At 59.8% G+C, this 16150-nt stretch overlaps 2 protein-coding genes and 1 non-coding gene across 10 annotated transcripts; 1 reads left to right on the forward strand and 2 right to left on the reverse strand.

The window, feature by feature from the left end:
- Positions 1–67: 67 nt before the first annotated feature.
- Positions 68–8819, reverse strand: MCOLN1 (mucolipin 1). 3 transcript variants are annotated; one of them, XM_032309808.1, is made up of 15 exons: positions 8656–8818; positions 5983–6179; positions 5154–5321; positions 4905–5070; positions 4411–4519; positions 4076–4172; positions 3784–3883; positions 3450–3556; positions 3164–3313; positions 2952–3053; positions 2496–2618; positions 2017–2232; positions 783–867; positions 379–509; positions 68–281 (listed from the first exon to the last, which is right to left on the reverse strand). In XM_032309808.1, the coding sequence occupies exons 1-15, from the start codon at positions 8684–8686 to the stop codon at positions 177–179; spliced, it is 1887 nt and encodes a 628-aa protein (XP_032165699.1). In that variant the 5' UTR covers positions 8687–8818; the 3' UTR covers positions 68–176. The 3 variants fall into 3 exon arrangements, with proteins under 3 accessions (XP_032165699.1, XP_032165706.1, XP_032165689.1); XM_032309815.1 differs by lacking the exon at positions 783–867 and having other exon boundaries at positions 8656–8817; XM_032309798.1 differs by lacking the exons at positions 68–281; positions 379–509; positions 783–867 and having other exon boundaries at positions 1052–2232; positions 8656–8819.
- Positions 8820–9824: 1005 nt separating this feature from the next.
- LOC116581869 lies at positions 9825–9926 on the forward strand. Its single transcript, XR_004282276.1, has one exon. It is a non-coding gene; the product is annotated as a small nucleolar RNA U13 (small nucleolar RNA).
- Positions 9927–10716: 790 nt separating this feature from the next.
- ZNF358 (zinc finger protein 358) lies at positions 10717–15537 on the reverse strand. Of its 6 annotated transcripts, none has more exons than XM_032309764.1 (3): positions 15439–15537; positions 12804–12909; positions 10717–12552 (listed from the first exon to the last, which is right to left on the reverse strand). In XM_032309764.1, the coding sequence occupies exons 1-3, from the start codon at positions 15520–15522 to the stop codon at positions 10799–10801; spliced, it is 1944 nt and encodes a 647-aa protein (XP_032165655.1). In that variant the 5' UTR covers positions 15523–15537; the 3' UTR covers positions 10717–10798. The 6 variants fall into 6 exon arrangements, with proteins under 6 accessions (XP_032165655.1, XP_032165654.1, XP_032165659.1 ...); XM_032309763.1 differs by lacking the exon at positions 15439–15537 and adding an exon at positions 14558–14770; XM_032309768.1 differs by lacking the exon at positions 15439–15537 and adding an exon at positions 13358–14450.
- Between the last annotated feature and the right edge of the window lie 613 nt (positions 15538–16150).

A 16150-nucleotide genomic window follows, 5' to 3' on the forward strand; every position in this document is an offset into this window, starting at 1 on the left:
CGACGCCTTAAAGGAGCCGAAACCGACCCGCGCGGAGAACGCCCCTCCCGCTACAAATGAAGACACATTTATTTTCCCGTTTATTTAACACCCACCCCGCCCGTCCCCACCCGCGTCCGACCCGACTGGCCCAGGTCCTCAGGGCGCTGGAGGGAACCGGTCCTTAAAAGCAAACCCTACAAATAAATAAGCGTGAGTCTCCGCAGTCGGAGGGCTAGTGTCCAGTAGCAGTAGCGGCTCCGACTCAATTCACCAGCAGCGAATGCTCCTCCGAGGCGTCCCTGGGGGAGAGGCCGTGTCAGCCTGCCAGGCAGGGCGGAAGGGACCAGTTCCCTCAGGCAGGCTCCCTGTCCCCGGACCCCAATCCCCAGCTCGCACCTGCCGCAGCAGCAGAGGAGGCTGCAGGCGGAGCCGCTCCCGCGGCGGAACTTGCCGGAGGTGGGGCTGTCCTGGCACTGCGCGATGTAGGCCTGGAGCTCGCTCTCCTCCGCGCCAGCACCTCCGGGGTGCTGGGGAACAAATGCGGGGTGGCCCCTTTGAGGTCTGCTCTCTGCACCCCCCCACCTCCTCGCCAGCCAGCTAGCCACCGGGATCTCCTCCCTGTGACTCGCCACCAACCAAGTTCCCCACCTCCACCACACCTAAGCACCCGAAGTCCCTCCACCTGTCATTCCTCCGGGTTTGCTTCCCGGGGAGACATTCCCTGGCCCCCGAAAATGTGCACATCCCGCATCTTGGTCAGTTGGTGCCCTCTGCTGCTGCTTCAGCACCCAGAGCCGTACCTGACACAAGCTGGGGGCCTGGAAGGGAACATCTACTGAGTGGGCACACACGGCAGGAACAAGGTCTGGGCCTGTATATCCAAGGCTGATACACACGTGTGACGTTTAGGTGCTAGAGCAAGAGCCAAGACTCCTTGGGCCAGAGTGACAGAAGTGTATCTGTGGGATGACTGTATCCAGGCTTGGGGGTACGTGTCTGCCTCCGCAGCAGAACCCTGGCTTTCAGCAGAGCCTTCACCCCTCCCAACCTGTAGAGAAGCCATCATCTCATCCCCAAGTCCTTTCTGGCTACCGGCCTTCGGCTGTTCCTTCTCCCTCATGCTCTCTCCTGGACTCTCAATCCAGAAGTTTCTGATACAGGAGAGTTTGCTATCTGTGCCATCTGATCTGGTAGTCACTAGCTGTATAAACCTTTGCGCACTTGACAGGTGAATGGTGTGAGGAGAAACTGAATATGGAATTGTGTTTCATTTCAATTCAAGTCAATATTTGAACAGTCACATGTGGCTAGGACCAGTATTGGCACATTCTAGACTTTCCTGGACTCACCCCAATACCAGTCTAAAGCAGGGGATCCCTCTGTAACCTTCACCCCTCTCACGAATTGGTCATCACACTTCTGTTCACAGATCACCCATCTTGCCTACTGGTCTGACATCGTCTGTATATACCACATTTCCCAGATACCCAGCCCAGGGCCCTCAAACACACATTTGCAAAAGAATCGTGTGTACTTGCCACCCTCACATTCTACTCCAACACCTCTCTCCTCTGACGCCTGCAGCGTGCGGGCCACCACCACTCCCTGGACCCAAAGAGCTCCCACCCAGGCCACAGTACAGGACATGTATAGGATTCGGGATTCCGGAATCACACAGTCCTGGGTTGCATCTGGCTCTACCCCTTAGCAGCTGACCTCAGGCAAGTCACTAAAACGGTACACCCTGGTTTCCCTGTCGGTAAAAGACAAGGGAACCCGACCTGGCCACAGCCCTACCTTGATAAAACTGAGAATGTGGCAGCTGTGGTCAGCACGCCCCACTCGCCCCTTCCGGCTTTTCAGTCTCCCACCTTCTCTCCCCGGATCTTTCCCTCCTCGCCCTGCCTCATGCCCCCTGAGACCCTGCCGGGGCCAACTCCAAGGGACCCGGAGCCCAAGGTTCAGGGCTGTATATCCGTGAGGCTTGGCCCTCCATGGAGACAGGTGGGGGGAGGCATGCGGGCCGGCGCTGACCTTGATGGTGTCGTAGGCGCCAGTGATGAGCGCGATGAAGAGGCTAAGCACCATGTAGATGAAGAGGCTGATGAAGGAGTAGAGGTAGAGCTGGGAGAAGAGCCAGACGAGGCTGCTGCGGCCCTGCTGAGCCTGCATCGCGGCGAACGTCACGAACATGTCGTCCCCGTTGATGAGCGAGAACAGGCACTCCGACACCATGGACAGCGAGCGGAACTACCAGCCGGGCAGTGGGGTTGTGGGGTCAGACGGACCGTGGGTGCAACGGGGGGCTGGGGCTGGGGTGGGGTCATGGGGCGGGGGAGTCAGAGGGAACAACGGGCAGGACTGCCGGAGACCTCCTGGTAAGGTGCCAGGGGTCCAGGTGGACCGTTCAGTGTTAGACCAGGGCTCAGAGCGTTCAGCGCTGGGCTTGGAGAGGGGGAGACGGGAACGCGTTGACTGTCGGTCATAGGCACCACGGCCCGGACAGCCCGTACCTTCACATGGTAGGGCCCCAGCACAATCCAGCCACAGAAGCAATAGCCCAGGTAGATGACAGCCACACAGCAGCAGAAACGCATGACGCTGGGCAGGGCCACCCGCAGTGTGGCAATGAGAATCTGTGGTAGGCAGATTGGGGGGGGGGGGGTCCGTGTGGGTGTGGCCACAACGTCTACTGACCTTGTGAATCAGGCGGGGGGGGGGGGGAGCAGGCAGGGCCTGACCATTCCCCACCCCCACTCTGCTGGACTCAGCTGGAGTCCCATGGTTCTGCTTTGGCTCTAGGGACAGGCACGTCTGGGTGGGCCAGTGTGGGCAAGAGGCTTGTGACAGGCCATCTGTAGAGGCTGGCGACGGCCACAGGTGTATGAATCTACCCAGGGGAGGACAGTGAGACTTGGGGAGCACGTGGCCACCGCCTGGAGGGTCCAGCCTGCACACACGAAGCTTACGTTGTACTTATGGAAGAAGGTCAGATAGCGGATGACGCCGACCCAGACGAGCAGCGTGGAGGTGCCCAGGAGAATGCTGCAGACGTCGTAGCTCGCCAGGTTCTAGGGGCAGAAGCAGCGTCACCCCCACCTGGCTTGGCCCTTCCTGCGGGCTACGGCCCCAGACAGGTGCGGGAGGGGTGGAGAGGGCGGTATGAGGGACCAGGACCCACCTTGGCTTCTATGCCTATCTTCATGATGGTGCCCGAGATGGTGAGCACATCGCTGGTGACCAGCAGGATGTACCAGCCGTTGACAAATTCCAGCCGATCCCAGAGGCTGATGACCCGTCCCCGCTGCCGCCACATGAACCCAACAAACTCCTGCAAGGAGGCAGGTGGGGTGAGGGCCGGCCGGGCCCAGCGAGGGACCCTCTCCATCCCCCTGGGCCCTTATGGGCCCCCGAGCTGGGCGAGGCTGGCTCAGACACACGGGTGTGACCCTGGAGGCAGCACTCACGTTCTGCAGCAGAAAGCCACGGAGCAGCGAGCGGGCGCACAGCAGGAAGGAGAAGGAACAGGTGAGAATCACGACCACGTCGAACAGGAGCCGGAAGCTGTTGTCTCCTGTCGGGGGAGGACTTGGGTAGGACGGGGCATGGCCTGAGGCCCTGGGAGACTGGGGATGGGGCCAGGCCAGGCCTAGGGGTCTGTGGGACTGGTTGTGGCTACTCCATGGGCGAACAGGTTACTTGGGGGAGTCAGGAACTGGGTCTGTGCTGGTCTGGGGCTTGGGGGAATCCCCGGGCAGCTCAGGGCCTCTGCTAACATGGGTGTGGGGGTTGGGGGCTCACCATGCCTGAAGACGCTGGGATGCTTACACTCCTGGATATGGGCCTGTGTCTCCAGGCTGATGGGGATACGCCCACTGTGCGCCTTATTGTCAAAAGTGATCTGCAGGGGTGTGGCGGGGCAGGAGGAGCCAGAGTAAACCTTGGCGGACCTAGGCTCCCAGGCCCGCATGATGGACGGTCCACCTGGCCCCAAATCCCTTATTACCCCCCAAATCGCCCCTGGCCAAGGGGTCCTGCGGGCAGCCCCTCTCACTGGCGGGCCTGCCACCCTTGTCCCGGACACTGGGCTTACCAGGACACTGAAGGTGTAGCAGTCGGGAATTTCATTGTTGATCAGGCTTTGGAGATTGATGGTCTTCAGCTGGAAGCGGATGGTGACGTTGATCAGCCTGGCAGGGAGGCTCCAGTGAGGAAGGGGGCTCTGCCGGTCGCTCCTGCCACCCCTGCCCTCCGCCCCCGCCACCAGCAGTGCTGCTGCCCCACGCTGACTCTGCAGCTCAAAGAGGAAATGCTCACACAGAGGCATCAGCATGGTTTTCCTCTGTCCCCGCCCGTGGTGGGGCGGCCAAGGATGCCTGGCCCCCAACCCTCGGCCCAGCCCTGGAGGCCCCCTCCATCAGGCAGTACTTGTGAAATTTGAGCGTGAGGTTCTTGTAACTGGCGCTGCCGTCCGAGAGGGAGAGATCATCACTGGGGGGCACAAGGGGTCTCTCGGGGGGGTCCACCCGGATGCAGTCTGAGGACAGGGAGTCAGGGAAGGGACACTGGGGGCGGGAGAGGCACAGGCAGGTCTCCCCAGAGTCCCCGGCAGCCCCCTTCCCTCCTTCCCTTCCCGCTGTGAACTTAACGTTTGTCCTTTGTTCCCCACGGTCTCCCCTGGAGCGGGCCCAGTTTGTCTCACCCCCTGCACAGGCCCTAGGGCCTGACACCCAGTGGGCCCCCAAATGCTCAGTGAACAAACGATGTTAGAACACAACATTGCACTTTTCTGCACACCAAGCATTCCACCAAAGATGCTGCAAACATCAAATTATTAATGATCAGGACAACCCCATTTTCCAGTGGGATTTTAATTCCAGCAGCGGTACTACCAGCAGCAGTGCCCTGGCCTGCCTACTCACCAGTGACAACCATGGGATCGATGTCAAAGGTGTCGTTGGCTGGGTCCACGTGGCCTCGGTGGTAGTACTGCTGGCAGAGGGCCAGGGCCGAGCCGTTGGCCCAGGGGCCACCCCCGCCTCGCACATAGGCATACCGGCCAAGCGACACATCAGGGAGCAGGAGGTACTGTGGGCAGAGAAAGGGCGGGTCTGTCAGCCCTGCCCACTCCCCCCCTGGTGGCCCGCCCGCCTGCCCCCGGTTGCCCGCACCTGGTCCACGGCGTGGAAGATGGCCTGGTAGAGCTGCTCCCGCGTGTAGGCCGCGAAAGTGTCGTCCGCCCCATCCGAGTAGCCCAGCAGGAAGAGGTGGCGGAAGGCAATGGTGTTCTCCTCCCGAAACGTCACTGCCAGCTGGTTGCTGAGCCCGAACAGGATGAGCTGGTGGGGGGAGCGGGGACTGACAAGGCTGGCCACGAGGAATGCCCACCGTGAGTAGGTGAGCGGGTGCTCAGGTATCTCATGACGACAGAGGCCTATGCTCCCTGATGTTTACCAGGGGCCACGTTCTGTGCTGAACCCAAACCTACAGGGTGAGTACCAGTGTTGTGCTCTCTTAGGGAGAGGAAATTAGAAGTATTTTAACATACCCTGAATCACAGCACCGGACCAGAGGCTCCTTAGGGCAAGGGGCTGGGTCTGATTCATCATGGGGTCTCCAAAGGCCACCACAGGGCCTGGGATGGGGGGCAGCAACTACCTGCTCAGCCACTGAGTCAGGTCTGAGAGTCAACATGGCATCAGACTGTCTGGGTTCCAGTGCAAGCTCCCCATGCTTGGTGGCTGTGTGACTTTGGACACATCCCTTAACGTCTCTGAGCTTCAGCTGGCTCACATATAAAATGATAGCAACAGCAATTGCCAGGACCTCAGAGAGGATCTGTGAGGTTACAAAGAGCCGTCCCCAGCACGATCTTAAGAGGGCTTCCTGACTGATCACCCCATTATTGCGGGGTCAGGGCCAGGCTTGGACACCAGGACTCTCCCTTAGGAGCAGCACCGGCCGCAGGTGGTGTTCTGCTGGGGCCCTTGCCAGGCTCACCTGCACGGTGACCACCAATATCTTCACGACTTGCAGCATGAGCTTGAAGGGCTTGCGGCCTTTGGCCCGAAATTTGTCACAGGGACTCATGAAGAAGTACTTGAGCCGGCGGCGGAGGTCCTCCTCTTCCGGAGGGGTGGGGGAGGCCCCGGCCCGGGTGCCATACCCAGGACTGGGGCTCAGGAGCCGCTCGGTCTCTGTGGGAATGGGGGATGGTGGTGGGGACCAGCCCCAGGCAGGCTCACCTGCCAATAGGGCAAAGAGGTCCCACCGTGCCAGCCAAAGACCTTGGAGAGATCTCAGAAAACCCAGGAGATCTGCAACATTTTGTGGATAGACCTAAGCAGTCCTGCTCAGAGATTATAAATTCGGATTTGGGGCTCAAGAGGGCGTGAGCCGATTCCTGGCCCTGCTCATCACTGGTTCCGGCAGGGACCTCTGCCTCTGAGCCTTGGCCTTCTCATCTGCAGAATGGAGCTATAACACCTCTCACCAGGAAGCTGAGCACTGGACACTTACAAGACATTTATCACAGGGGCTGGCTTGCGGTAAGAATGTCCGAACTTCCATCATTGTTCCGGTTGTGGATTTGTGGGAAGAAAAGGAATTGCTTCCACTGGCTCTTCCCAACTCCAGCCTCCAGGCAGGAGCATGGAGCTCAACCACATTCCAGTTTTTTCTGGTCAAACACCCAAAGAAGGACTTTTCCACTCATCATGACCTGGCCCAGCCAGCTGACACTCTCACAAGCCACGGGCCCAGAGAAGGGGAGAATGACAACAGTAACAATAACAGAACACGTCTGCTAAAGACTCACTGCACACCAATGGGTGTTATTACCACACTGCCTGTCTGCTAGCTCACCAGCTAATATAGCATCTTCACGGAGGGCACCAGCTTCTGGAACTCTCACAGCTCTCCAACCAAATCCCAGACCTGCCACTTCCCAGTTGGCAGATCCTGGTTATCTTTCAAAGCCTCCATCTTCTCATTTGAAAAGTGGAAACAGGGGCGCCTGGGTGGCTCAGTGGGTCAAGCCTCTGCCCTCAGCTCCGGTGGTAATCCCAGAGTCCTAGGATTGCGCCCCGAATAGGGCTCTCTCCTCATCGGGGAGCCTGCTTCCCCCGCTCTCTGCCTGCCTCTCTGCCTGCTTGTGACGTCTCTCTCTGTCAAATAAATAAATAAAGTCTGAAAGAAAGAAAGGAAGGAAGGAAGGAAGGAAGGAAGGAAGGAAAGTGGGAACAAAAAACATCTGCCGGGGGCAGGTGCCTGACTGGTTCAGTGGGACAAGGCATGTGACTCTCGATCTCAAACCCTACGGCGGGTGTAGAGATCACTTAAAGATAAAATCTTAAGGGTTGCCTGGGTGGCTCAGTCATTAAAAGTCTGCCTTTGGCTCATGTCATGATCCCAGGGTCCTAGGATCGAGCCCCACATCGGGCCCCCTGATCAGCAGGAGGCCTGCTTCTCCCTCTCCCACTCCCCCTGCTTGGGTTCCCTCTCTGGCTGTGTCTTTGTCAAATAAATAAATAAAATCTATAAAATAAAATAAAATCTTGAAAGTCTACCCTGAGATTGAAACTCTGAAAGGCGTTCTCTGAATGTAATCCGATAAAGCAGACAGAAGCCTCAGTTCACCCCCCAAGTCCCAGTAATTCTTCAGCAAATAGAGTCTATTCTAAGCACTGCTTATTCTCTTCACTTCTGAACAACCTAAGAGAAAAGTCCAAGGTTTCATTAACCGCTGGGGTCACAGCTGGTTACAGCAGCCCAGGAGCGTCCCTGACACACCCCCACCACCCTGACCCAGGCAACCCTGCTTCTTTCCAGGACCTGGCGGGCCGCCTGCCTGACACAGCTGCCAGGACAAATGGGAGCACTGTCAGAACCTGTCCTGCAGGGAGGGCCAGCTCCTGACCGGTCCCTTTGGAGCTTGGATGCTGTTGTGCTTGTTTACAAGATAGTTGGATGGGAAGCCAGAGAGCGGGTCCATCTCACTAGCTGGGATCTCAGTTAACCCATCCCAGATCCTACCAGCAGGGACTGCTTTCAGGTATCTCCAGCTAGCTCAAGAAGGGAAGACCAACACGAAGAGTCTACCCCCAGGCTCCCCCATGAGAAGCAGAGGCCGAGGAGACCGGAGGCTGGGTATCCACCGCCTGAGTTCAAGAAAGCCGAGCTCCCACTCCACGAGATCGAGTTCGGCGTCTGGGCTCAAGGAGGAAATCCCCCCAGACCCCCATCTGAGTTTATAGAAGCTGAGCACGGCCTCAAGAATCAGGGAAAGGAATCCTGGGAGTTTCACGTGAGGGTTGGAGAAGCTGGTGCCCGCCGTGTTCAGCAGAGCCAGCCATCGGAACTACGCTCAGAACGCAAACCCCGGGAACCTCCCGGGCCGGAGCTGGAGAAGCTGGCGGCCGATCCGCTGCCCGAGTTTAGGAACTCTGAGCAGAACCTAGGTCCGGAGAGAGCACACAAGAGTCCCGCCACTCCAGGGACGGAGGAGCGGGCGCCCCCCGGCCGCGCAGGGTCTAGGAGCCATCTGTCCTAATCTCCACCGAGAGGGCGACACTGGAGTTTAGGCAAAGGAAACCGGGAGCTCCGCCGCCCCAGGTCGGCGGAGCTGGCCACCCGCCCGCGTTCGGGGTCCCGAGGGGCCGCGCGCGCCCTCACCTGAGCCCCGCCGGCCCACGGGGGCTGCCATGCCGGGGCGGGGCGCGGCGGGGCAGCCGGGGTCCGAGCGCCCGCCGCCCCTGCTGCTGCGGCCTCGCTCCCTCGCGGTGCCGCTTCAAACCCTCTCGGGTCAGCTGATGCCCGCCGCGATCACGTGACCAGAGCGCTCTTTCTCCCCCGCCCCCAGTGCACGTGACCGGATCCTATCCCGCCCCCTGCGCCACGACAGCCCCCGCTGCCGCCGTACGCATGCGTGCGTGCCTCAACTGGCTTCTTGCGGGCGAAGGGTGGCCTTGAGGTCCTAACGCCGACGGGCGCTCAATGTGCTGGGGGATGGGCTGGCTATGAGAGTGCCCTGTGCCACATTCTTGAGTTCCATATTCAGTGCTTCACCCCTTACCCTCCACAGAGTCCGGTGATGACCATATGTCCTGTCTCATGGCTGCCTCTCCATCCTCCCAGAAACCCGGTGGTTTCTCTTTCCGCTATTGCTCCTCTCATCTGAACCGTCAGCAAATCCTATTTCATTTCCTAAGTATGTCCCAAATAGGACCACTTATACCCACTCCTATAGGCCTCAGCTCAGAGTCCCCAGCATTCCTGGCCTGCACCAGTGCAGCAACCTCCTCCCTGACCTGAGGCTCCCACTCCTGACTCTCTCCCCTTACACTCTCCAGGCAGTAGCCAGAAGCATTTTCCATAAGTCCTCTGCCACAACCTGCTGATGTCTTCCCATTGTTCTGGGATGACAAGGGAATTCTGACCTCAGTCTACCAGGTCCCTCTGTTCCAGCCCCCATCTCCCCAGGCTTCTCACTCAACAGCCCCAGGGCCTTTGCACTCTTGCTTTGAAGGATACTGGTTAAGAACCAAACTCTGGCGAACAGACAGTTTAGATGAAATCTAAGCCTGGCCAACTGCCACTTCTACATCTTCCAAAGAAGTTCTTAAACTCCACGTGCCTGTTTACTCATTTGCAAAAGGGGGATACTTGGTCATAGTTATGTGCCTCTTGGAGCTGTTGAATTAAAGGAGAAAACTCAAGAGCATGAAATGCAAGAGTGCTGCACAAGGCTGGACAAACAGTACTGATGATTAAAGTAGTGGTTATTGGGATTATGGATTCCTTCCTCAGGAAAGCAGCCCCCCTCCCCCAAATCAGAGGTCTTAATCCTTTTGTGGACCATGAGCATGGTGACTGAGCATTCACGCTGTTGCGTGAGATGTGTCTCCCCGAAACCTTGCTACCTCCTCACCGTTACCTGTCTGATGTTTGGGGGGAAATGTCTTGTTATACTTTTCTTAGAATAAACTCTACCGGGGTGCCTGGGTGACTCGGTTGGTTAAGCGTGTGCCTTGGGTTCAGGTCACGATCCCAGGATCCTGGGATAGAGTCCTGCATGAGGCTCCCTGCTCTGCAGGAAGCCTGCTTCTCCCTCCCCTGCTTCTGCCTCTCTCTCTCACATGAAAAATTTTTTTAAATCTTAAAAAGAAAAAAAAAGAATGAACTACACCCTGTAACTACTTCTTAAATGTTCCTGAATTTGGCATCTGTGAGTTCTGTGAAGGCCATGCTTGTCTAGTTCCCGGCTGAGACCCCACCAATCGGCAGATTTACGTTCAACACATAGACAGGCAACCTCTTCCGTCCAGTGCTGTGCCCATAACCTGGGCTGTGAAGGATAAGGGTAGGTTATGTGAACAGATCGGGTAGGGTGCCTTCAGGGTCTCATATCAGCCTCCATTATCAGCCCACTAGACTGTGAAAATGCCAGAAATTCCACCACTCAAAGAAAGGCCAAAGGAAAAGGATCCTGTTCAAACCACCTGGCAATGAAGTCTGTCCATGACTAGGGTGGCCAGGTCTGGGGAAGCAGAGGGGCAACTGCAGGGAGGGACCAGTGTGAGACCTTGTCGGGGAACTGGGAAGCCTGGAGGATTAGCGGGGAGCAGGGACATTGGGTTTCCAGCTATGGCTGGCATAGGCCACACCCTCCCAACTTCTGAGGAAGGGGCCATGCATTAGGGAGGAAAAAGAGAAAGAGGCAAGGCACACAACACAGAGCCGGGAGGCAGTGGGAGGATTTTACTAAATTGCATGACACACAACTTCCCCAGGGCCCCCGTGAGTGTCGGCGTCCACTTCAGCCATCCGGCCCCAGCAGAGCCCCTTGCTCCTGCACCCACTCGGGACTCTCGCCAGTAGGGAGGGCTGGACTGACAGTGTTGTGGGTGGGAGAGCAGGGCTCAGGGTGAGATTCAGGGTTGGGCTCGGGGCTGGGGGCGGGATCCTGGTCAGAGCTGGGACCAGATCCGTGCTCAGGGCTGGCCACCAGGTCAGGATTGGCGTTGGGAACAGGCTTAGGGTCAGAAGATTTGACAGAATCAGGGGTGGGGGTAGATTCGGAGCCAGAGAGAGCTTTGGGGCCAGGATCAGGAAGGGAGCCCAGCACGGAGCTTGGTTCAGAGCCCAGGCTGGAGCTGGGGCCAGGGCTGAGGCCCAGGCCGGAGCCAAGAACAGAGACAGCATCAGGACCCAGGAGGGAGACCTGCCCTGGCCTCAACATGGAGGCAGGACTGAGGCCAAGGCCCGCGGCGGCGGCGGCGGCTGCAGCAGCTGCGGCGGCAGCGGCGGCGGCGCCCTCGTGCACCCGCTTGTGCTTGGTGAGGCTGGACGCTTGGCCAAAGGCCTTGCCACAGAGCTGGCAGCGGTAAGGGCGCTCCCCGGAGTGCACGTGCAGGTGCTGCAGCAGCGCGGAGCTCTGGCCGAAGGCCTTGGAGCAGTGGGGACAGGCGTAGGGCCGCTCTCCGGTGTGGATGCGCAGGTGGTGCTGCAGGTTGGAGCTCTGGCCGAAGGCCTTCCCGCAGTGGGGACAGCGGTAAGGGCGCTCGGCCGTGTGCGTGCGCTGGTGCTGCAGCAGTGCCGAGCTCTGGCCGAAGGCCTTGCCGCACTGCGGGCACGGGTAGGGCCGCTCGCCGGTGTGCGTGCGCAGGTGCTTCAGCAGCGCCGAACCCTGCCCGAAGCCCTTGGCGCACACGGGGCACTTGTGCGGCCGCGGCCCGCCGTGCGTGCGCAGGTGCTGCGCCAGCAGCGAGCCGTGCCCGAACGCCTTGCCGCACACCGGGCAGTGGTGCGGCTTCTCGCCACTGTGGCTGCTGCGGTGCTTCAGCAGCGTCGAGCGCCAGCCGAAGGCCTTGCCGCAGGCGGCGCACTGGTAGGGCCGCGCGCCTGTGTGGATGCCGCGGTGCTGGGCCAGCGTGGCGCCGTGGCTGAACGACTTGCCGCAGTCGGGGCAGCGGTAGGGCTTCTCGCCGCTGTGGGTACGGCGGTGCTGGCTCAGCCCCGAGCTACGGCGGAAGGCTCGCCCGCAGTCGGGGCAGGAGAAGGGCCGGGGAGGGCTGGCGGGTGCAGGGAGCACCGCAGGGCTGGGGGCCAGGACCTCGGGAGTGGCAGTGAGGCTGGATGCGAGGGGATCCACGTCTGGGGATTCGGTGGGGCTGAGGGTGTCGTTGTTAGGGTCAAGAACCAGGGGCACAGGGCCAATGACATCTGGATCAAGGTCGAAACTTGAAGCCATGGGGTGGAGATCTTGGGGATCCGAGTCCCGGGCAGCTGAGATGGAGGTCGGAGCTTCGGCGTCGGGGTCCAGGTCCTCAGAGACGGGCCCCAGATCTTCGTAGCTGGGGTCCGCATCTTCGGAGACAGTGTTGAGGTCTTCTGGGTCAGGCTCTGGGTCTTCGCAGACTGCATCCAGCTCTTCAGGATTGGGGTCCAGGTCCTCTGAGTCGGAGTCAAGCTCTTCATAAGCAGGCCTTGGACCTCTGTGGCCCGGGTTCCTGACCAGGACTGAGCGCCGCATCCCTGGTGTGGAAGTGCTGGCTGCTTCTGGGGCAGGATCTGCAGGGTGAGGACAGAGGTGGGTGGAGGTAGGTTCTGGAGGCCCGGGGATCGCTTTTGGAGTCTGGGCAGGGAGGTGAGAGGGGCCATGGCCCAGGATCCACTCCTCAATACACACACAGATCCTTCTCTTGTCTCAGATTGCAGGGAGACCCGTGATGCGCTCCAGCCAGGGCAGGGAGAAGAGGGACCCTGCTGGGACATGGAGCGGGGGCAAGGGTGGGGGCAACTTTCATGTCTCAGCACCACACCTGGATGGAAGTCATGGGACCCGGCACTAGAGGTGTCCAGTGCCCAGCTCCAGGGCTCTGCCCCTCTCTCCATGTTGGGCTCCTCCTCCCGTGGGAAGCTTGGGTCCTGTGGAGGAGAGAGAGCCCAGGGTTCCTACCCGCTTGACTGGGGAAGAGGGCAAGGGCCTGGGTTCCTGTGCTCGCTCCTAAGTCCATGGCTCGAATTCCAGTCCCAGAGTTGGGGGTGACATATTTGGGGGTTCCCTAGTAGTAAGGGCAATCTCTGGATGCATCCTGAGCCCTGAAGCTTATATCTGGAGTATGAGCTGGGGGCGAACGACAGCTGGTACTCCCCTTGCATCAGTGGGGGAGGGCAGGGGCACCTCTGGCGCGCCTGCTGGGGAAGAGGGACTCGAATGCCACACTTCACAGTTCAGGGTGGGAGTGACTGTCAAAACACTTGTGTACCCAAATGCCAGTTCCTAAAGCTAGAGGAGGGGGTTAAAGCGGGACCCACTGGGGCACAGGGAGACCCATGGATCCCATAGCCAGGGTAGTAGGGACAGGTGTTATACCTGTTTCACCAGTTGGATAGCAGATCCTGAATTCTAACCCCTAGCTGGGCTGGGGGGCAGCAAAAATAAGACTTAGGGCCCCTCTTGGGTTACTGGGGGGATCCCGGGTCATCTCCTAGGAAAGGGAGATTCTTGAATAACTAACTGATCCCAAGGCTGAGGTATGGCGATGGGTGTCCGGACACTTTTTTGGTTCCCTCCTGGAGAAAAGATCCTGAATTCCAGCCCCATACCTGGAGATTGGAAGCAGGATAGAGGAACAATAACTGGGAGCCCTTCTGGGAAGCAGAGGGAGCTCAGGACTACCCGATGGGGAGGTGATGTCTTGAGCTACCCACCCCATGGCTGCGGGCTGGGGAGCAAACACATCTGCTCCTGGAGGGAGGGATGGGGGGGGGGCTCTGGCTCTCCTGGGGAGAGGGACATGGAAAACCACAACCCCGCAGCTGGAAGTGGCTAAGCAAATGGAGAGGGTGTTCTTCCATCACCTCCTCAACCCAGACGCCACATCTGGAGGGTGGGGGGAAACAATGCCTGGGTTTCTGGGGGATAGGGGGACCTTTAGATTGCCTCCGGAGGAAGGGGCCTTCCAAGTTCCCATCTTTTCGTTGGAATGGGGAGGAGAACTGAGTTCCTGGGGGGGGGGGGGGAGCCAGGTGGACCTCTGGATCACCTCCTGGGAAGGGGCTTCCAGAACTCTGGACCCCAAAACTGGAGAGGAAGGGGAACAATAACAGGGCTCGCTGGGGGATCAGAGGGAACCCCGATCGCCCTCCTGAGGAAGGGCCTCCTGAACTCCCGACCTTAGGAGGCTGGAGGGTGGGGAGAACAATACTTAGGGGTCCTCCAGGGTTCTTCGGATGGAGAGGGTCTGGATCGCCTCCAGGGAGGGGTTGTCCTGAGCTCCCGAGCCCACAGCTGAGGGGTGCCCCCCCCATACCTCCCGATTTCAGGCGCCCAGCTCAGGCTGGGCCCTCCCCCGGGGCCACGGCAGCGGAAAGGGCGCGCTAGGCCCGCGGGCCGCAGGGGGCCCCCTCCCCACACGCCCGCGACCCCGCTCTCCCGGGCCAGGCTGGCGGCGCGCGGGCCGGGAAGGTGGGGAGGCGGACAGAGGTCGCCCCGGGCCGCGCCCCGCGCCCGCCCCCGCCCCGGCCCCGGCCCCGGCCCCCGCCCGCCCGGCCCGCTCGCGGGGACACTCACCCGGCGCCCCTCGCCCCTGCCCGGCCCGCCGCGCCCCCGGGGCCCGCAGGAAGCCCCCCGCCCGCCAGCCCCGCCGGCGGCCCCCTCGGCCCAGCGGCCCCGCCAGGCGCTCCCGGGGAGCGAGAGGGGCCGGCCGAGGGCCGCAGCGGGAGCTGCTGGGACTTGTAGTTCGCCCGCGCCCGCCGCGGCCGTCGCCATCGCTAACCCCCGCCCCCCGGGCCAGCCTTTGTCCCGGCCTGGCCGCCCTGGCCGCGCCTTTGTCTGCGCGGCGCCCTCCCGCGCTGCCCTCCGCCCGCCTCGGCCCGGCCCGCCTCGGCCCCCCTAGTCCCCGTCGGGCCCCCGCCCGCTTCGGCCCCTGCCGTGGTCTCTCCCTGCCCCTGTCTCTCTGCGCCTCTGCTCCCCTCTGGCGCCTAGCTCTGTTCTCTCTGTCTCTCTGTCCCTCTCTTTCTGCGGCTCTCCCTGTGTCAGTCTCTCTACCTCCGTTCCTGTCACTTTTCCTGCCTCTGCGTCTCTGTCTCTCTGTTTCTGCCCTCCTCGGTCTCTGTCTCTGCCTCGTGCCCATGTCTCTGACTCTATCTTTGTTCAGAAAGCACCAAACTTCTATTCTCTGGCAGACTGGCGGGGCACATAAATGAAGCCAAGGCTCTGAGAAGGCCTGCAATTGACGAAGTTGTTCATTTTTGCTCAGTCCAGGGACTCCCTATAAGACTCCCCAAGGAAAAGGCTTGGGAGCCCTGTCCCTGAGTGTTTTCCTCCTCCTACCCGGCTGATAGGTCACTCACTGCTGTCACTGGTGAACTCCCTGTGTCTGATGCCCACGGGCGTGATGATCTCTGGAGAGACCTAGGCCACAGTGGGGAAGGACTCTGGGCAGACTTTACCTGGAGACAGAGATCCTTGAAAAGAGGGAGTGAAAGCCAGCCCCGGCAGCTGGCAGCTGGGCCGTGATGTTCTTCACTGAGCATAAACAACAGTCACAGAATATAAACAATGATCACACAAGGCCGCTCTGTGACCACGTCTGAACCAGGCCAGAGACAAGGACACTCTGCGACCACAAAAAAGAACACACACCCTCCTGTCCCGGACTAACGTGATGACTGTTGCTTTTTACCAATGACAGCTCCACTTCAATCCTCCCACTCCCGAGATAAAAATCATCCAAATACCCGGTTACCAATCCGCTCCCAGCTTCCCAACAGCACCAACCTCGAATTGCTTCTCCTCTCTTTAACACTCCTTAAAACTCCCCCCACCCTGCTCCACATGCGTGAATGCTATCAGGTGCCCTCCTGTCCCCCAACACCCTCCTATGGAGGCACCCATGGCTTCTGGTATATGAGCTTCCCTTTTAGCAAGCTGAAAAAAACTTTTTTGGCCACAGCTGTATTTCCAAGGGTCTTCGGTGAATTTTGACACCACCTATCCTTGAACATAGCCTCAAGCAAATCAGACTTCCAGGTGTCTTCTCTCTTCTTTCCTGAACCTTCTAGACCTGTGTTGAACACAAGGTCTGAAACTGGCTTTCCACCTTGCTACGGAAGCGCCCACAGCAGATCTGAGAGATGGGAGACTGAAGTTGGATTATGCCAC

This window comes from Mustela erminea, chromosome 1 (assembly GCF_009829155.1).
Source record: "Mustela erminea isolate mMusErm1 chromosome 1, mMusErm1.Pri, whole genome shotgun sequence".
NCBI lineage: Eukaryota > Metazoa > Chordata > Mammalia > Carnivora > Mustelidae > Mustela > Mustela erminea.